The sequence below is a fragment of the Antedon mediterranea genome, chromosome 10, assembly GCF_964355755.1.
Source record: "Antedon mediterranea chromosome 10, ecAntMedi1.1, whole genome shotgun sequence".
NCBI lineage: Eukaryota > Metazoa > Echinodermata > Crinoidea > Comatulida > Antedonidae > Antedon > Antedon mediterranea.
Genome location: NC_092679.1, coordinates 20,109,724 through 20,129,815, shown reverse-complemented (window position 1 = coordinate 20,129,815; position 20,092 = coordinate 20,109,724). Strand labels below are relative to the sequence as shown.

At 34.5% G+C, this 20,092-nt stretch overlaps 3 protein-coding genes across 3 annotated transcripts; 2 read left to right on the top strand and 1 right to left on the bottom strand.

Moving 5' to 3' along the window:
• Window positions 1-826: 826 nt before the first annotated feature.
• On the top strand, window positions 827-3,914 carry LOC140060203 (transmembrane protein 26-like). Its single transcript, XM_072106316.1, has 3 exons — window positions 827-1,378; window positions 1,993-2,170; window positions 2,651-3,914. Exons 1-3 carry the CDS (start codon window positions 1,119-1,121, stop codon window positions 3,371-3,373), a joined length of 1,161 nt encoding a protein of 386 aa, XP_071962417.1. The 5' UTR covers window positions 827-1,118; the 3' UTR covers window positions 3,374-3,914.
• A 14-nt stretch (window positions 3,915-3,928) lies between these two features.
• On the bottom strand, window positions 3,929-11,342 carry LOC140060202 (signal recognition particle subunit SRP54-like). The gene is made up of 15 exons (XM_072106314.1): window positions 11,315-11,342; window positions 10,784-11,171; window positions 10,244-10,420; window positions 10,029-10,133; window positions 9,578-9,644; window positions 9,409-9,466; window positions 8,478-8,628; window positions 8,153-8,301; window positions 7,757-7,857; window positions 7,302-7,388; window positions 6,822-6,895; window positions 5,674-5,782; window positions 5,092-5,262; window positions 4,786-4,881; window positions 3,929-4,684 (listed from the first exon to the last, which is right to left on the bottom strand). The coding sequence occupies exons 2-15, from the start codon at window positions 10,859-10,861 to the stop codon at window positions 4,560-4,562; spliced, it is 1,548 nt and encodes a 515-aa protein (XP_071962415.1). The 5' UTR covers window positions 10,862-11,171; window positions 11,315-11,342; the 3' UTR covers window positions 3,929-4,559.
• Window positions 11,343-11,962: 620 nt separating this feature from the next.
• Window positions 11,963-19,800, top strand: LOC140061301 (pecanex-like protein 4). The gene is made up of 8 exons (XM_072107809.1): window positions 11,963-12,709; window positions 13,007-13,174; window positions 13,744-14,288; window positions 15,161-15,264; window positions 15,409-15,892; window positions 16,251-17,505; window positions 17,736-17,928; window positions 18,114-19,800. The coding sequence occupies exons 1-8, from the start codon at window positions 12,036-12,038 to the stop codon at window positions 18,363-18,365; spliced, it is 3,675 nt and encodes a 1,224-aa protein (XP_071963910.1). The 5' UTR covers window positions 11,963-12,035; the 3' UTR covers window positions 18,366-19,800.
• The last annotated feature ends 292 nt before the right edge of the window (window positions 19,801-20,092 follow it).

Genomic DNA, 20,092 nt, shown 5'->3' with positions numbered 1-20,092 from the left:
AATGTATATTTAGTATGTACTAGCAAATAATAATACAATATACTACAAGATGATTGTTTCAATGTTTGTTTCTTACAATGATGTATCATTGCATTATGCAGTTTTATATGACATGTGTCTAAATAGATTGTATTTTTACCACCAAGAGGTAGCCTATCCACTTCTGTGTTGGACTTTCGGCTCATCGTTTGCTCTTAATTGGCACTTCGCCAATGTTATTATGCTATTTTCATGCTAGTGATAATAAATTCAAACTACATAGGCCTAGTATATTAATTATACACACCGCTACCAGCAAAAATCTTAGAATAATCCGAGAAGAATTAATGCCGACCGACTTGTAAAACCAACTCATATTCATCATTTATAGCTAATACTGTACAATGGAAGTATATAAAACATTAAGGCCCATTTACATTAGGACGATAACGATCGACGATAAATAGCCTATAAGTATGCATTTTTTTGTTTACATAAAACAAAAGAAATTAAGAAAGGTTTTCATTCTAGAACTATAGGATAACCAATTATGCTGTCATTGATAACAATAATATTGTTGAAATTCCAATAATAAATAAAAACAATAAAATCGTTGTATTGTCACGATATTATTGCTCTTACTAACATTACGTCATTTGATTGAACGTGTGAAAATATCATTTTCATTAATGGAAGCATGATGGTTATTCTAGTTCTAGAGTGAAAAAAGTGTTTATATTTGTTAATGTTAGCGCACACCCGGATCCTGGATTATTATTATGATTATTGCTATAATAATGTTGTTCCTTTTTAAGGTCATTTTACATGTTTCATTCATTGTGCGCACACACGAATTATTATTGGGACGTGATTTCGATTCCTCAGTTTCGATGATGGGTTTTTTTTTTGAAGAATTTCCATTACATCCTGTTTATGCAAGTCTTTCTCCTTCCTATAGGTAGTCGCAAATCGAAAGCTCTCTATAGACGTTCAGTGTTCATTGATCAACTGTGACGACGCTTTAGCCTATTATTACAGTTGAAGAATTGTATAAATAAAACACATCTATTCAATTCTCGTTGTGCTTAGCCGGGAATTATTATTCGTAGAATAATAGATAGAAGTATCTACCACTAGGCATGGTTGGTAAAATCAACAAGAAGACAAACATGGCGGGATCCATTTCAGGAAAAGTGCTGAAAAAAACCGTTATATCTAGACAATTTGGCCAAGGGCTACTCGCTCGATTGATCTTCACGGCTCACGCAACAATGTGTGTATACCAGGTTGCGTTTTTCGTTGAGGAGCCTTACATTTGGTTTTTCATGTTCCTGTTGGGAGCTATGTATGTAGAGTTTATTTTCGTCGCTGTTATTCGCAAAGGAAAGGAATGGAAATGGTATAGTATTTTAATTATAAACATCATAACCTAGGATAAGTTACTCTAGAACACAATCACGTAGTTTCTAAAGCTTGGTTTCTATTATGACGCAGTGACCAATGACAAGCGCCAATTTAAATAACCCATCCTTTGTGATTGGTCAAATCACTGTGCGTCGGCTTACGTCCTTGTGTTGCTAGTGGGAACCAAGCTTTAGCTATGACGCTAAACTGCTGTTATTTAAAGATGTATTGTCCCCCAAAACATGAAAAATGAAGATTAATTCAATCAGACTTTGAATAGATTATTTTGTAGTTCTAATAAAATTAATCACTTCCGTAAGAAAAGAAAAAATGTTTTCACTTATAAAATAACATAATAAATGGTTAAATTCAACCAAAAATCCATTGGCTGGCAGCCAATTTTACAATTTTTTCTTTATATTACATTTATTCAAGTAAATAAATTTTGTTTAGATCCAATTTTTGGTCAAAGTGGATAACTATTGTGGGATATTAAAATGGAATATTCAACAAAAAAAATGTAAACATTATTTTTTAGGGAGACAATACATCTTTAAGGCTTGCTGGTAATACACATTGTTAATAACCGGTTGAAAATAATTCATTTAGGTTTTTTAGTTGTGTCCTCTGCTACCTGCTTGTGGTTATTCCCGTTTTATGGATCTTAGAATTGGACGTGTTGTATAGTCGTCTGGAAATCAGAACGACTGATGACGATGATTGCGGAATATTGAACCCACCTGTCGATAATAGAACCATAGACTTTATATTAGTCCTTGGTTTGGAAGTAAGTACTTACTTAAGCTGTTCTTATTTTTCTTAACATCATCTGTTATCCTCTAATTCGATATTTTAAAACAATACTAAATGTGTACCAGATTTGTTTCGTGTGGCATTTTTTTGTAAATATTTTTGATCATGTGAAAATCATAAATTTGTGTATTAAAGATGTATTGTCCCACATTTGTTTTGTTGAATATGCCATTTTAATCTCACATAATAGTCATCCACTTTGGATTGAACAAAATGAATTTACCTGAAAAAACTGTAATTTAAAGCAAAAAAATGTCAAATTGGCTGCCAGCTAATGGATTTTTTGTTGAATTTAACCATTTTTCCCCGTTTTTTTTATACGGAAGTGATTAACTTGATTAAAACTACAAAATAACCTATTCAAAATCTGATTTAATTAATCTTCATTTTTCATGTTTGTGGGGGACAATATCGAAATACAGTATTATCATTTTTTTTTCCTTTCATGATTTAGGGTACAGGGGAAAACTGGTCGTTGATTCTTCAACAACTATTGATATTTGTACTCATAATGGGACGTTGGATTCTTCCACGTGGAAAACTGACGAATAACGAACACTCTCAGCTGCTTCTGGTTTACGTTGGTAGTGGTGCAGACATCCTTGAATTTGCAGCTGAGGGGTTACGTTTGGACGGTATACGGTGCAATAAAACTATTATATACGCCATTCTTGTTATCTGGACCGGTAGCCTTTTTCAGTTCACATTGCCGTTGACGAAAACAGCTAGGAATCCTGTCAAAAACTCCGCAATTAATAACTTAATTAAACAGAAAGAATCCGTAGCTAAATGTTGCGGGACGGAGATCTGGGCAATACTGGTTAGCATTGTTGTACAAGACGGACCGTTTCTTGGTGTTCGACTGTATCTCCTGCTTTACAAAAAAGTAATCAACGAACTGCTTCTGTTTTTTACGTGTAAGAACATTCTAACTATTGTACTGCAATTGAAGAGGATGCGCATCTTGTTCATGCAACGCCGCGAACTGAATCGTAAACGTTTCGACGCGGTCGTAGTACGAGAATCTAGAGGTAATAGAAAGAACAGAGACACACCCGAAAATGGAGGCGTTACGGAGATTGAGCTACCAGAATCAACAGTAGGGACCACAAATAGCTTAAATGGGGAAACTAACTTAACGTATGAGGCGGAAAACAAAACTATATTCCAAATTTAGAAGAGGAACTGGAATAAAGGTATAAATCAGCACATTCTCCAGAGTCAGAAAATGTTTTAATGACAGAAAATTCAAAAGAAATTTGAAATATTCTGAAACACTCAATTTAAAACTAAAGAAAATCGATTTCATAATATGTACTGTATTTTAATATTTTACAAGACAACTGAAATTAATTAAAATGTATTAAAATTATACATTCGTGTGGAGATTGTTTTGCTAACATATCACAGTCGCATGACAAATAGGCTGTTGTCTATATATATGAGAGTATTATGGTAACAGCATAGGCAGATCCTTGAGGAAATATTATTCTATGGTTCGATTACTGCAGTAAGGTAACATTTTACTTCATCAACTGCAGTAAATATTCGTATTATAACACAGTATAAAGACATTCTTGGTTACTGGAATAACGAATTTGCCAAGGATACTTATTTACGTTATACAGACTATATCTTGTTGTATTCAACTGGCATTTCTTTTAAATATGCTTTTGTTAATGTATACGGTTCTATGTATTCTAATAAAAACTGAATAAACGCCATTCAAATATCTCTTTCTTTGTTATTTACTTTCAAAATAACGGCTTTGTTGAATTGAGGTTTGTTATTGTATTGTTTAACATCTAGGCTACTGTGATGCTTTCATACGACAGTATAAAGCACAATATTAATACACGGAAATGTTTGCATTAGGTATTATATAAGTCAACCATTATTATCGTTAACCTCTAGGCATCAAAAGGGGGCCAAATTCAGTTATTCATTTCCGTATTCATATTACAGTGTGTCTTTAGTATTCTATGCCATTATCCACCATACATAATAATAATCATCAAATTTATATTTAAAATTAATGATTAGCTGTATCTCAACAAAGTGTATTTAAAAATTCATAATCAATCAATAACAAAAAATATAAATAAAAATATTTTTAATAAGGAAAAAATAAAAATTACCGTAATGGTGTATCGTTCAGATGCATTAAAGTCAACTCCCCAAAAACTGGACTCGTTAAAATTATCCCTTTAAACTAGCATTTTCTCAAAAATTCTTTCTTATATAAATGAATTTCAAACAATTTTTTTAAAGAAAACCAGATTTTGTGGCTAGCCCAAGGGTGTCCAGTTTTAGGAAAGTTGTTTGTGTTATGTAGTTAATATTTAAAATAGTTATTTTTATTATCATTTTCCTCCTCCTCCACCACCGCCGCCACCCATCCCTCCCATACCACCCATGCCAGGTAGTCCACCACCCCCAGCACTTTGTTGAAACTGTTTCATCATGTTTTGTAGCCCACCCATTCCACCTGCAAAAGAAACAATGTAAATAACAAAATCTAATTATTGAGTAATAAAATTATAATATTGAAAAACTAAAAATATTGAATGAATCTCAATGATAACTTACCAATTTGGTGCAGGATGCGAGGGTCCATAGCTCTTGCAATGCTCTGGTTGAGCCTACTCATCTGGGCTGGGTTCACATTTTTAGCCATATCTCCTCCTGAAAAACACAATTCAGTTTTAAAATGATTGCTCAACTTGTGTAATGATTACTTTTGGATTTTTTTTTATCATGTAAAGCAAAAAAACATACAAGGCATGTAATATACTTGGCATTTCCCCAAGCACTTTAATATTGTCTAAATTATCCATGCAGAATCTTGTTTATGGCATAAAAAAAAAAAATCCAAAATGATCTGTACCAACATACCTTTAAATAAGCCTTTAATACCGCCCATTTTCTTGACCATTTGAGCAAATTTACCATACTGAGTCATAAGCTCTTGGACCTCTTTGGCAGACACACCTGAGCCTTTTGCAACTCGGTTTATCCTGCCATTCTGTCTCGTAAATAACTTGGATCCTTCTTTGCTATCCAATTCTATTTAACAAAAGTAAAGCAGTGGGTAAAAATGAATATATAATTATTAAACTTATTCCCTCAATGTTTAAATTACATATACCCGCCTAAAAGTTTCTTGGAGTACAGTGATTTTGTGGTGTTGTCGTCATTGATTATCAGACACCAGAAAGGATATGAACCGAAGAAACAAGAATTAGTAGGCAACCATTAAAACAAATATTCTACATTATCTCATGATTCCTGTTATACAGTAGACTCCACCCATAGGACACACCTTATTAAGGAATAAATTGCCAATTGCACAAAGAACAATACATGTATTAACTCCTATTCCTGGGAACATTGTTGCGATCCTAAGTAGTCACCTTAACAGGTGTTCTACTGTTTTTTTAACATCACCGATATTGCTTGTTTGATGATGATAATTACCTTCATCTGTCATACTGTCCATGATTGTCATGAGTCGTTTTAATCTTGCCATTGATTCTTGTTCACTACCTTTTGTCATAAAATCACTTCCAAGACCGGGTATCATACCCTATTAATAAATAAGAAACAGTTACCAATAAATAATAATAATAAATGATTGAGCAATTATATAATAATAATAATAATAATAATAACAGGATTTTTATAGCGCACATACCACTCAAGAGTGCTCAAGGCGCATTTAAAAAAATAAAAAACAAATCATACAAATGCCTGACAAATAAAATGCAATTTCTTTAGAGGGTCCCCATCCGTTCTCGTTCTGTCGCGGTCCCGGACCCCTACCTAGGTGACCAAACAAAGGAGCAGGATACACATTTGCCTTGCCACAGACGACCGGGTGCTCAGAGACAACAACCAAGACAGAGGCACCCCAAAGATAATGCTATGTCTTCATCGATATCTTTACATCAGCACAGATTTGAAGATAGATACAACTAGTTAAAGATTTGCTAATTCTCGTATAATGCACTTCATTTCAACAAAGAGTAATAGGAACTCTGAAAATAACTTGGTGTAAAAAACACATGGTTTAAAGGCCAATTTACACAGACAAGCAATAATGGTATTAATCAGGAAACCATGTAGCTTTTCCCATGTCGTATCTGTATCTATCCTTGAAACCGCTCATCCACTCTGCGTTGAATTGAAATTTATATTTATACTGGGTAACCTTTTCAGTCAAAAACTGGTCTCCCAGAGGGCCCAGTTAGTGATCAGTGGCTGTGATGTACTAATACACCGGGGTCACCCCCTACTCATCTCGAAAGATGTACTAGGTTCTTTAAAGTGTACACGAGCTAGATGTGTACACTGGACCTACGGTTTATAGTCCTTATCCGAGAAGACTCGTTCTACCACCAGCACCATGGAGTGAGTGAGCCTCGAACCCCTGCCGATGTTATGGCTACGTAATTACGGTTCCACTGTCTTAACCGCTCGGCCACTCACTCACTGAGTTGTGTGTAGATGGTCATAAGGAATAGATTCTATATTTTTATTCCTGTTACCGCTTGTGTAAATTTGCCTTAAGGAGTAACATAATAATGTTCGTTAGAAATTTAAAAAAAAAACAAAGATAAAGTTACCATTATTTGACTAAAAGGCCCCATTTTCATAATATTTTGAAACTGCTCGTACATATCACGTAATGTAAATTCACCTGAAAGAAATTAAAAAAATACATATATGTTTGAGGTTTACGAAGACTATGGATAACCACTCAATCTGGCAAAGATGCAGTGTGAGGAACAGCGGCGTAACAGCTATTAGCACTCACTGGCTAACTCCAGGGGCCCATGAGCAGTGGAAAAAACAGGCATTCAAATATGCCGAAAAGGCTAAAAACGCCAGTGGCATTCAGCGTTGGAACTTGGAGGGCCACTTGCATTCCCTAAACCACGGGCCTCAGCGTTATGCCACTGGTGAAGAAGGGGCCTAGACTATTACAGTACAGCTACCCATTTAATGTGTGAAAAATACAGTTGAGTACATCTAAACAATTTACACTTTGAAATAAAAGTTTTTTTTCTTTAAGTGAAATAAATAAGGTACATAAGTTTTCTTACCATGTTTCAATTTGTTTATAAGTTCCTCATTTTCTTCTAAATTCAGTTCATTAACTTTATCGATTAAACCGTGAATATCTCCCATACCTATGAAATGCATAAAATACAACAAAATAAGAAATAATAAGTTAAGGCAGATGGTGTCAAATATTTGCAATGCTAAATTCACAAACATATAGGCAGACTTAAACACACTATCAAATGTTATGAGACAAAAAAATCTGATGTGCCCATATATGGACATGATGATGCCATATTTGGAAATATCACTACCGTATTTGGGAACATCACACTTTTTTTGTCAAATCAGTATGATAGTGTAGACGGAGCTTTATACCGTATATTGCCTGCTTGCCAACAAACACTTAGGAGAAGAGAATTAACACAACAGGCCCAACTGTACCCACCACTGTGACCATGGTAGGCCTACAATAGAAAGCCTTTATTATTCTTACCTAAAAGTTTACTAACAAATGGCGTCGTCTTGAATTGTTCAAAATCATCTATATGTTCTCCTGTACCAATGAAAATAATAGGACTCTTTGTTGCTGCAACTCTAAAAATTAAATATAATTATAAATAATTAATAAATAAGGCCTCTTTAAATAAGGCCCCTAATAATATTATTTTTGAAAAACTAAAAATTAGCGAAATCTAACAATGACAGTTTCACTGTCCTGATTGGACAGCTTCTTCATAAGAATTGTCAATTTACCAGATGTATATCAATATCGACACATTTTTAATCATAAAGTCCACACTATCAAACTTTATCTGACAAAAAAATGTGATGTCCCTATATATGGACATGATGATGTCATATCACTACCACATTCACATTTTTTACTTACGCACTAAGAGCACCGCCTCCTTTTGCGTGTCCGTCTAATTTTGTGATGATAACGGAAGCGACATCTACTTTACTTTTAAACGCACTAGCTTGTGATTCACATGCCTGTCCAATCGTGGCATCCATCACAAACACAATGTTGTCTGGATTCTGAAATCAAAGCAATTAGTAAATTTATATTTTTTTTATTTCCATGTGGCCAAGGATTACCAGTAGTAAATTAATCATTGTGGACATGATGATGTCATATCACTACCATATTTGGGCATATCACACTTTTTTGTCAAACTAGTTTAATAGTGTAGACAGTGCTTTATATAACTCACCACTGCATTAGATACTTGTAACATTTCTTCAAATAGCGAGTCTTCCTGTTTATGTCTTCCACTCGTGTCAACTACAATAATCTCAAAGCCTTCTTTCTTAAATTTCTCTACGCCCTCTGCTGCTATCACTACCGGGTCAACTTCTGTGTAACTAGAAATGTCAACAAATAATTAAGAATTAATTTATTTTCAAAAGATTAATTTAGTTTATCTTGAGTATAGGGAGAAAAAGTGATGACGTCACGTTACAGATTGCGCTGGATCCAACCAAAGTTCGGTCGGCCATCTTGTCCTATTCTGACGCATTGATTTAACACCGCTTTTTCGTACATCCCGATAAATTTCGTTTTTACACAATTTAGAGTTGTTCATCTTGCTTTATTGTACTACGTACTACTGTTGAATATTTTGCTGATAATATATCGTATGTTCACTTTCAGTTTATAATCGCAATGTTCGAAAAATAGCATTTTAAATTTCGTGGAAACGTGACATCACACCTTTTCACCCTATAAGTGTGTACTCATTTATTTAGGATTGTAATGTATTGTGACAATCTTAGGTTACATTCATTTGTCAAAGCACTATCTACTGGGACACTATCAAACTAATTTGAAAAAAAAAGTGATATGACATCATCATCATGTCCATATATGGGCACATTTGTGTAGACAGAGCTTTTATTTAGGTTACACTCAAATATTAAGACATGTTTTTTCTTTTTATTTTTTTTCCACACTTTGAACAAAAAAAGAACAGATATTTAGAAAATAGATAGATACAAGGACAGTGTGTGAAAGGAGATCAAAATAAGTAATAATTACTTTATGCATTGACCACCTGTCCACATGACAAGACTAAAAACTATTGACAAAAACAAATAATAAGGTTTACTGTTACATTATTCTATTATTATATTATGTCATCTCACCTTCCATAAAAGGGTATCCTTGCTTTTGTAGCATTCTGTTTTAGTTGATCAAATGCACCTAGTTTAAGATGAGAAAAACAATTATTAATGAATAATATCATTCAATATATTAATAATTGTCACCTTTTATGATATTATGTACAGTTTAAAGGTAAACATTGAAACATACCTGCTCTAAAGGTATCAGCACACACTAGACATGACTTCCAGCCTTTTTTCATGTAATGATAAGCCAACTGAAAAATCAACAAACTAAACGATATTTACAATATTTATGATATAATAAAAAAACAGAAATTTCTAAAATTGTATAGTAAAAAATAAAATACAAAACTATGTTTCTGGAAGCAACAAATCAGTTTGATTAGCAATATTGCAAAATCAAATTTTTTAAGTTGACATTTTCCCCTAGTTATAGAAGTCAGGCATGCAGCCAGTATTGTTACAGGGGTTCATTTTCCTCACTTGTGGGTACCCTCCAGGCCTGTAGCCAGTATTGTTACAGGGGTTCTTTTTTCCTACTTGTGAGCACCATCCAGGCCTGCAAGAACCTAAATAGGAGTTAATTTATCTAATTCAACTCTTATTAATCTATAAAAAACAAATATTTGCAATATAACCTTTGTACAAGTTGTCGTCTTTCCACTCCCCTGCAAACCAACAAACATAACAACATTCTTTTTTCCTTTGGTTGGCGTCCATGCTTTTACACCGGGATCGACGAGCTGAAAAAAAATGTAAATACATTTTAAAAAACAACCTCTTTGAACATAAAGTCCATTCATATAGAAAGATTACTACTAGACTTGTTCCACCACCTGAATCTCATTATTACCTTAACAAGTTCTTTAAATACAGCAGTCTGGATCATTTTTCGTTTATTTAAACCTGCTGCCATTTCGTCAAAATCAATGACAGACCGAACATTTTTCCTTAGCTGTGAAACTAATTGAATATTAACATCTGCCTCCAGCAAAGCCCGACATACTTCTGTCAGCATAGAATTTAAGGCCTAGAAATAATATGAAAGATGGACTGATTATAAATATTATTGTATATTCTTCTTACTGCACTGCAGTAAGTTGTGATGTTGTAAGTGTAATAATTCTATTAACTGAGCTTATTAATTTAATTGTACCGCGAAATGTAGATTTCATAACATTAGTTTTCAGTTCGACGCTATTGTTCCATATTTCTATCTTAGGAAGATATTATAAAGAGTTTTTTTTAACAAAATTTATGATTTCAACAGTAGATTTTCAACTCAATTTCAATTCTTTGCGGTCAAAGTAATTTCCGGGTTCACAATGAGTTCACCTTGTAACAACCTGGTTTAATAAATAATTAAAATTTTTAATAACGATTTAATACTTACATTTTCGTCAATAATTGTTGCATTACTTAGTGACTTTAAAGCCGAGGTAATCTTTCTTCCAAGTTCTGCTAAAACCATCTTCTTGAATTGACAATTTTGTCACTTCTTAAATAAATTTAGGGCCTACTAGGTAAACTTAAAATAATCAAATTGAACCTAGAAAATAAAAATTGGCTCCAGATCTTTAAGTTGAGAGTTGATGATCCAATTTTCTATGAGATGAGATCCTGCCAGAGCTAGCTCTATGTTAACTTAAAGCTAGGCCTAGAGCATCCACACAACGGTGGGTAGGAGACGAACGGTTGCCGACGTGTTCGTCGTCTTTAACAAGGAAGGATTGTACTTTCGGTAGCCTGGCTATTTACACAAATTGGTCTCCAATTACAGCCTAAAAAACATAAAAAAATTTATTGTAATTATAATATAACTAACACATATATCACGTTTACACGAAGAAATAGAATTTCTACATACAAAAGCTTTAAACATGAACAATATGTTTAGTTTTATTAGGCTATATAGCCCCTATACCTTTTTTCGATCATTCACACATCATACGACGAATTCTTAAGTTAAAAGCGTCATTATTGACCCATGACCCTGAGAGCAGAGAGGAAAACACATGGGACGCCCTCTCTATTCTTAAAGAGCGTCATGTTGCTTGACAGCAAAAACAATCAGGTCAAACTGAAAGATACTAAATTAAAAACAGGTAGGTTTTGGTATAAAAATGTGATTATATTAAACAACTTATTGATTATCAATGTAAACAGAATGTGTCCTTCTTCATGAAAAACGAAAGTATTAAAAAAGAGGTTCTACATGTCGTATTTAGGGCGCTAACTGCTAGCTAGGCTAGAGGCCTGGCCTAGCCTCACAGACTAGCAGCAGTGGTAGATTTTAGGAGGAGGCAACAAATTTGCTGTGTTGATGTGAAGAAGAAGAATGATGATGAATGATGTGGTGCGAAAGGGAGTTGACAACAATATAGCCAACACGGAAAGATGTTGATTTTAAATAAATAAGGGTTTGAATTTATTATTATAGGCCCAAGATAAGAAACTCTCAATTATTTTCACTATTTTCTGTACAATTTTAAAATGTTGATAATAATAATATATTGTTTCTTTTTTGTTATTTCAGATTATAAAAAATGAAGTCTTTATAACCACTATGCAGAAATAATGAAATGTTGTTGATAAATCTAGTTAGTTGCCATGGTTACATCAATCATTAAACTCACCAACTCATCATGGCTACTGTCATTAACGATTACAAAAAAGAGTTTGTTGTTAAACGACTTCCTCAAACATTTTTCGGTGGCATGAAATTAAAACTTGGTTACGATGCGCCAATATATGTTTACATTAACCAAGTGTTAATCTTTATTTTACCTTTTGTGATTGGTGGAATATTCACATTATTGGTAGAATTTGATGCAATAGCCTATGATATTGCTTCTTATATCTACGGAAGCATCATATTTTTGTTTGTTTTACTCGAGCAACTTTTTAGCAGTTTTAATGCTCGAAACTCAAACAATGTTAGAAGACTTAATAATGTTTTTACAGAAGAAGATGAGATTGAATTTGATTCCTGCTTTGGCAGTGAAACAATTGACTTTGTACTGCCGGTGAAGAAGTTTAAAATCAACATTATTATACATTCTCTCCTTTCCGGACCTTTATGTGGAATAGGTTTATGGTATCTACTGCCCTCAACCTTAGAAAGCTTATACCACAATGTTGGCGCAACAGTGGTGTTATTTATGTTTGGGTGGTTCACCATCTGTGTTGCTCAGTATTCGTTGACCGTGACATCACCTCCGGAGATTGCCATATTTAGGAGCACAGATCCATATGAACTTCAACCTCTGATGAGACCGTTATATGTGTATATTTTTCTTGCATTTCACGTTGTCCAATGGTGAGTGACTATTCCAACGAAGAATAACATTTTAAATGACGTAATTTCCACCTAGTTCGAGCCTTGTGGTTGAAGTGTTTTAGAGAAAATTGATTGTGGTTAGGCGCTATGCAAAAGACAATTATTACTAACCCCAGTTCAACATACAGTAAGGGTGCCTTTCTCTTGTGAAAACATCCCAATCAACCATTTGTTTGTCTATTAAAAAGTCAAAAAAACTTTTCAAAATTGGTATGGATCTTATAGTATCAACTACAGTACTATTTTAATTTGTACTAATAACTTGTTCTTTTGCAGGTATGATGACAGTTACTTATTAGTGAACCAAATCCTGCATGTTGTGTTCATATTCCTGCCTCTTCTGTGGTCACTCGCAGTTCTTCCGCCATTGGACGCTCTCTTGTTGTGGTTGATGGAACAGTGTCTCAGTATTCTTGGTGGATCTCCTGTTGCAGGTGATCTTCGGTAAGTTTCAGGTATTACTCAAGTGGTACCCTGTGTGGACTTTGTGCACTACCTGTCTATTGTATACTATACATACAGTATAATGGACTCACTGCAGCAGTGTATTGCAATTGCTACAATTAATCATGATTACAAGAACCTTGCAAAATGGCAGACAAAGAAGAAAAAAAATGATGACATTCAGATTTTGAATAAAATCCAAACATGGACATTGGCTTATTGTAACTCCCCAGAATACATTATGAGTAAAGTGTCAAGCACTGTCTACACTATCAAACTAGTTTGACAAAAAAGTGTGATGTGCCCTAATATGGTAGTGATATGACCAATATGGTAGTGATATGACATCATCATGTCCATATATGGGCACATCACATTTTTTGTCACATGATAGTGTAGACAGAGCTTTATAATGTTCATCCTAGCCTATGACAATGCTACTGTACAATTGCACATACAGTAGTACAGGTATGTACTGCAGTAAGTAAGTAAGTACTGCAGTAAGCTGGATGGTATTTTAATGTACAGTAGATCTTATACATAAATATTCCTTTACTTTTTTCCTTTAGGTTGATCCTACTTTTTCTAGCATCCAGTCTTATCTTCATCATTATTTTCTTCACTACGTCTGTGACCGGAACAACGATTCATGCTGCTTACACTGGATATATACTCAGTCTGGATCATGCAAGTCTAGCGAATAAAATCATATCAGCAATAAAGAAACCAAATTCAACCAATCAAATTACATCATCAAAGACTCCATTAGGATTTGGCTGGGACTGGGGTGTAAAAGAAGTCATATTTCACATTGTTATGCTCAGTATTTCAGTCATAAATATTTTTTTAGCATATCTCAATGTAAATTCATGGAGTTTTAATAATGCAGATTCTGTTGTGGGTGACCCTGATTTAATCAAGGCTCTGGGATATGTGATCATTGGATTGACAGTACTGGTTAAGATGTTTGGCAGTTTTCAGAGTGTTTACACTGTGTTTGGCATGTGGAGGAACAATCTATATCCACATAGTATCTTTCAGATGGAAAAATATTCAAAGGCCAAGTCGAGATTGAACATATTAGCTCTCTTGCGCAGAATAATTCTTGACTTTAGTAAGTTTTATGTTACTTAATCATGTACAATGCATCAGGCACCTTTTTGTTGACATTTATTCTTTCTAAGCCCTGTCTACACTATCAATGTGAAAATGTGATGTGCCAATATATGGACATGATATCACTACCATATTTGATCATATCACCACCATATTTGGGCACGTAACACTTTTTTTGTCAAACTAGTTTGATAGTGTCGACAGAGCTTTATACTGGATTCCCTCTTGAGTTAATCCAGATCCATGATCAGCACACCAAGAGACAATACTACTTTTTTCTAATAGTGTGCCAAGTATACTTTATCATGCTGTGTACAGTATGTACACGGGACCAACAGTTTTATGTCCCATCCGAAAGATGAGGCAATGAGAGTAAAGTATCTTGCCTATTTAGGATACAGCACAACAGGTCTCGAACCAATGACTCTGCTAGTCTATCCCTTACCATTACGCCATACTATTTGTGCCATCCCAGCATACATAAATATGTTTTACAGTTATGAATTAACTTAATAGATACTTGGAGTGGAGCTGTGGCTTGGAGGTGATGATGCTTGGCTACCAATCTAAGGGTCCTGGGTTCAAGTCCTGTCATATGTCAGGGTTTTTTTCTCATGACAATTTACAACTCCACTCCCAAAGACTTAATAATAAGTCTTTGTCTATGTAGAGCATCTTGTGTATATGTTTGTCTTATATGTTCTAGTGCAGTATTTGGAGAGCCATCTCGATAGTGCTTTGCACTCATGGCAATCCTCATGGTGCTGCACCGCTGTATTGTCATGTATGTGCCTGAAAATTGAATAAAATAAAATAAAATAAATACATGTGATCTCAAGTAAAAGCAAAATTCTTTCTTTTTGTTTCCAGTTGCACCAGTCATTATGGTACAATTTCTAGGCTTAAGTTTTATGGCCAGCTCAGCTTCACATACTTTCATTCTAGCACTTGGAATTGTTCGAGCGTTAAGATGGGTTAGTAAACTTATTTTTAATTAATTTTTTTCTTTTAATTACTTATCTGACATTATTTTTCAATGACAGCCTAAAATGAAATTACAGTTTTATGCAAAATTGAAATTTTTCTGTGGATTGTAAAACTAAATTGTTTTTTCACAGGTTTGGCAGGGTACTTTTAATTCCATGGTTGAGATTTCCATCGTCCATATCATCAACCAGACATTTGTACCAACCTCAGGCTCGTGGTACGACTTAGGTCTAGGCCCACAACTCCTACTTGTAGGCCTAATATGGAACCGTTCAAACAGTACTATAGACAAAATCTACTGCTATTTAACTGTTTTAATTTCATCGCACACGTATGAGAAGCAACGACCAAAACATTCCACCCTGATCATCGCTCTATCAGCCATTTTCTTTCCGTTCATTCTGTTAGTAATCTACGTTGCAGCGTTCCTTTCAGCACCGTTGCTCCCTTTGTTTACTCTTCCGATCATTCTTATTGGGTTTCCTCGACCAATCAGAAGCTGGCCTGGTGAGGTTGGTGGATCAGCTAACACGTGTCAAGACACAGTCTATTACAGTCAGTTATCAGCTAAGCTTACAAGTGCATTGAAAAGCTCTTGTAATAGCGGTTCATTAGGTAAGGGATTTTAGTGAGATTATATGCTGGTATTCACATATGCTGCTTGGGTCAATATGAAATACATTAGAAAAACCTCTATTTGTTTTGATTTGTTTCACACGGCCCTTTAACATAATGTTGTAATCATACATTTGACAGGACACAACAAGCCTAAAGCTACAGTATTTTTATTACCACTGCCAAGTACTGTATGTTTTTATCAGGGAGCTATGTTAAATGGTCAGAGGTTTTTCCCGTCTCTCTGACATAAACAATTTAATTTAAGAACTTGAGAATTCTCAGGTGTGATTGATTGCTAGATGTTTTTTGTTTTACTCAATTCTATATTTTTCTTATTTTTTTATTTCTTGTGCAGGTAATCTAACTGCTGGTTCACATTTCTTAGCAAGATTTCAAGATCGTATTATATGGTTACAAGTTCTTGAGTGTGGCTTTGGTTTCTGTTATCTTAGCATCAAAGGTATGGAACTCCAAGAGACATCCTGCCATACAGAGGAAGCAGCAAAGATTGATGACATGTTTGAAAGATCTTTTGAAAAAGAAGGTGGATTTCCGTTTTGTTTCTTCAATGAAGATTTCTTTCATGTTCTTACACCGGTTGATGCCATTCCTGTTGATACATACTCCAGTGCAAAGACGGTTTTAACTGGTCTGATCGATTCTCCAGATACTTTGAGAAGTATTGGTAAAAACTTCTGGAAAAGTTTGACATGGGTGCTGCTTCAGCATATTGCGCACAGAGGACAAAAACCTGTGTCAAGGACAACATCCCCAAGTCATGTTAAAGGAATCGATAGAGGATCTGTGAATAGTCGGACAGTACTAGTGGATGTCAATGGAAAGATGTCACAGAATAACGATGAGAAGGACAGTGGACGAGCTACTGGAGAAGTGTCAAGACCTGTTACGGCATCAAGCCATAAATCACGGAAATCTCTGGCATCTTCTTGGGGAAGTTTGAATAGCTGGAATGATGATGATTCCCTAGATAATGTGGCATTTGAAAAGTCTGGGAATAAGATTCCATTGTCAAACATTTCTTCTGTCAAGAAAGAACCAGTGACTACTATTCCTGGTGTTGTTGACAGTGCTCTTGATGATGATTTAGATGACTTTCTCAAAGATTTTGCTACAGGACTTCCACCAGTTGATACTGGAGACTTTTTCGACACTTTCTCTGGTGCTCCAATAGGTTCGATAAAGTTAGCAGGATCAATTCAGTTCTCCTCTCCACATTCCTCTAAGCTCAGTCTTCCTCTAAAATGGCGTGACATACCGTTGGATTCGCACCAGATCAGCAACCTGCTCTGTGATTTTCCAAAGGACTGGTACAGACATGTCATAGAACATTTAGATCTTTCTTCTGGTGTGCCATCTGCATCTGTTGTTGATGAAATCATGTCTGACGAGGCTCTTACTTCTATTTACGTCCAGCTTATTAGTGCAATATTCTCTGTGGTGAATGTTCTTGGTCTATCGGGAGTAGATTTTGTCAGTAGAGGGCCAATGCATGTTTTTAAGGTGTTCAGTGGTGACATTCCATGGTCTTTGAGTTTGGATTGGCTTAGTCAAGATGAAGAACTATTCAATCTGGTTATTAAGGCCTACCGGTAAGCAACCCATCCTATAATTACTTAATTTTTAAACTATTCAAACTACTAAGATGTATTGTGATGCCGCTATAAATAACTGGGTAATTAATGCAGCTTTTAGGAATAATAAATAATAATAATTGGGGCTTGTATAGCGCGTTACGCAAAGCCTCAATGTGCAAAACAAACGAACTAAAAAGCGGAAAACTAAAAAAGAGTTAATAATAACAATACCTGTTTTTTTACAGATTTGCGGTGAAGATGTCATTTGATGAAGTCGTGTATGGTGAAGCAAGTGACAATGATGAAGTACGAGAGTACCTAGAGGAGTATAAGACCGAGTGTTACATGGGCCTAGAAGATGACGCAGGTTGGGCAGAGGCTGTTCTGCAAGAGAAGCCTAAATTATTTTCTATGGGTTGTGACACCAGTAGCCATCCTGTAAGTCAGAAAATAGGTCCTTGTTTAACTTCCATTTTTGTTGTATTTTCTTAACTACTGTATATTCTCCTTAACTTGTTGTTATTATTTTAATTTATAGAATGTCATTAATGGCCCCTTTATACTATTTCTGTTTACTTTTAAAACAAAATGTAAACTATTTCATTTTTTTGTAATAATTTCAGCCCATTTTCACAAGTCACATTTTGACTCGACAACCAGTGATGATATCCATTGGGCGACTTAATGGAGAAATCGTACGTGCACTCTGGGCGTCTCTTGCGATGGAGCTGTTCTACTGCACCAACGATGATGAAGAGCGGTACAGCATTCAAGCCCACCCATCAATCCTGCGAAACTTGACCGTCCAAGCAGCAGACCCTCCTCTTGGCTACCCCATATTTTACTCCAAACCAGTTAATATTCCAACATTGTGATTATATAGTTATGGCAGGCCTTGTCGAGGGAATGCAATCACACACTTAACCTAATGTAAAATGCCCCCCGAGGTGTGGCATTTATAACACACTTACTGTATACCCTTTTCATATCTGCATAAATTGTTACAACTTGTAACACGGTTTTTCAAACACGCATACGCATACATAGACCCTGAGAAATCTTGTTCGCGCACTATTTGATTGGTCAGTTTAATACCATTCCTTGTGAAATCTTGGGAGATGTTCCGCAAAATTGTTTTCACTCTATGCAAACCTGATTAAAACTTTTTACTTTTTGAAAGTGTGAAAAGTGAATTAAATTTGGTAAACTTCACAAATGCAATTTTCGAAAGACTAGGCTTGGTTTGTGTCAAGTTTCAGTTGAAATTTAACTTCTTTTTTTTTTCAGTATATACTGTTGATATAAATAAAGCGTGGTTCCCACTAGCGACGCAACGCAAGGACATAACGCAACGCAACATGAATTGACCAATCACAAGCGATGGCTTATTCGCTTGTGATTGCTAACTGTCTATAACTTCGCTTGTCATTGGTTAAAACGCTTGCGTTGCGTTTACGTCCTTGCGTTACGTTCTAGTGGGAACCAAGCTTAAGCATTGCGTTTACGTCCTTGTGTTACGTTCTAGTGGGAACCAAGCTTTAGAAAGAATACAAGAACCCAGTTTCCATAAGGGTTGTATGAGAGCATTTTAGAATACTGCGATGTAGAGAGGTCTGAACAATATTTGTTTTCATTTTATACTAATGTTCTATTTATGAGAAAGAAAAAGTATGATATACGAAAGTATTTAAAATATATATTGCAGTACATACATTGGATTTTAAATATATAATTGTTAACCTATCAAATCCGTCCAAAATATTATTAGTATATAATATTTTAATTAAAGGTTAACCAGCATGTCCGTCCAGCAAAAATAAAATATTTAGTATATGTTTGATAAATGTATTTTAAAGATATATGGTAGAAAGAAAATTAATATATATATTTTATATATTTCATAATCATTTTTTAACATATTCTATATTCTAAATATTACATAAGAAAAATGTTTGGTATATATTTGTAAATAATTGTTTTAAGTTATTGTAATAAAGGTAAATGTTTAGTCCGTCCTCTCATCCACCATTTAAAACAAGGATACAAGTCATGTCATAAGTCATATGATTCGAACCAGAGACTCAAGGAAACCTCAGGGCTTTTCACATGAAACAATGTCTTAATTTATAACTCTTTCACAAATGTAAACAATATTTTTGTATTAACAAAATAAAAATAATGTTTATTACTATTTATGGTTTGAAATGTTAATAAAGTATTGGTAAATAAAAATTTCTGTAATGTAATCTTCTATTTGCTTTGACAAACATTACTTTATTTATTATTAACATGATTTTATTTATACTAGATGGTACGAAAGAGAAACTAAAGTCATAAAATTAGTCAAATTTTTTGATTTGGACTCATTTAAACAAACCCAATTTGTGTTTTGTATGTAACATTAGGGTTGAGGGATGGGAAGAGGATGGGTAAAAAGCGGAACAATTTTTAAATATATTCTTTATCCTCTCAGTTCGTGTTTTATAGGCCTATAAATAACATTTGCGATTTAATATTTTGTTAAAACTGTCACTGTCATAGTCGATTGAAATAGTTAAGTAGCCTACATGTAACGATACACCACTACAACGGGTTTTTTTTG

Coding starts and splice junctions, on each gene's coding strand:
- LOC140060203 (XM_072106316.1), top strand. CDS start 1,119: ATGGTTGGTAAAATCAACAAGAAGACAAACATGGCGGGATCCATTTCA. Junction 1,379..1,992: donor AAAGGAAAGGAATGGAAATG/GTATAGTATTTT, acceptor TAATTCATTTAG/GTTTTTTAGTTGTGTCCTCT. Junction 2,171..2,650: donor TATTAGTCCTTGGTTTGGAA/GTAAGTACTTAC, acceptor TTCATGATTTAG/GGTACAGGGGAAAACTGGTC.
- LOC140060202 (XM_072106314.1), bottom strand. CDS start 10,861: ATGGTTTTAGCAGAACTTGGAAGAAAGATTACCTCGGCTTTAAAGTCA. Junction 9,467..9,577: donor TGCTGATACCTTTAGAGCAG/GTATGTTTCAAT, acceptor ATCTTAAACTAG/GTGCATTTGATCAACTAAAA. Junction 7,858..8,152: donor GGAGGCGGTGCTCTTAGTGC/GTAAGTAAAAAA, acceptor TTTAATTTTTAG/AGTTGCAGCAACAAAGAGTC.
- LOC140061301 (XM_072107809.1), top strand. CDS start 12,036: ATGGCTACTGTCATTAACGATTACAAAAAAGAGTTTGTTGTTAAACGA. Junction 14,289..15,160: donor CAGAATAATTCTTGACTTTA/GTAAGTTTTATG, acceptor TTTTGTTTCCAG/TTGCACCAGTCATTATGGTA. Junction 17,929..18,113: donor GTGACACCAGTAGCCATCCT/GTAAGTCAGAAA, acceptor TAATAATTTCAG/CCCATTTTCACAAGTCACAT.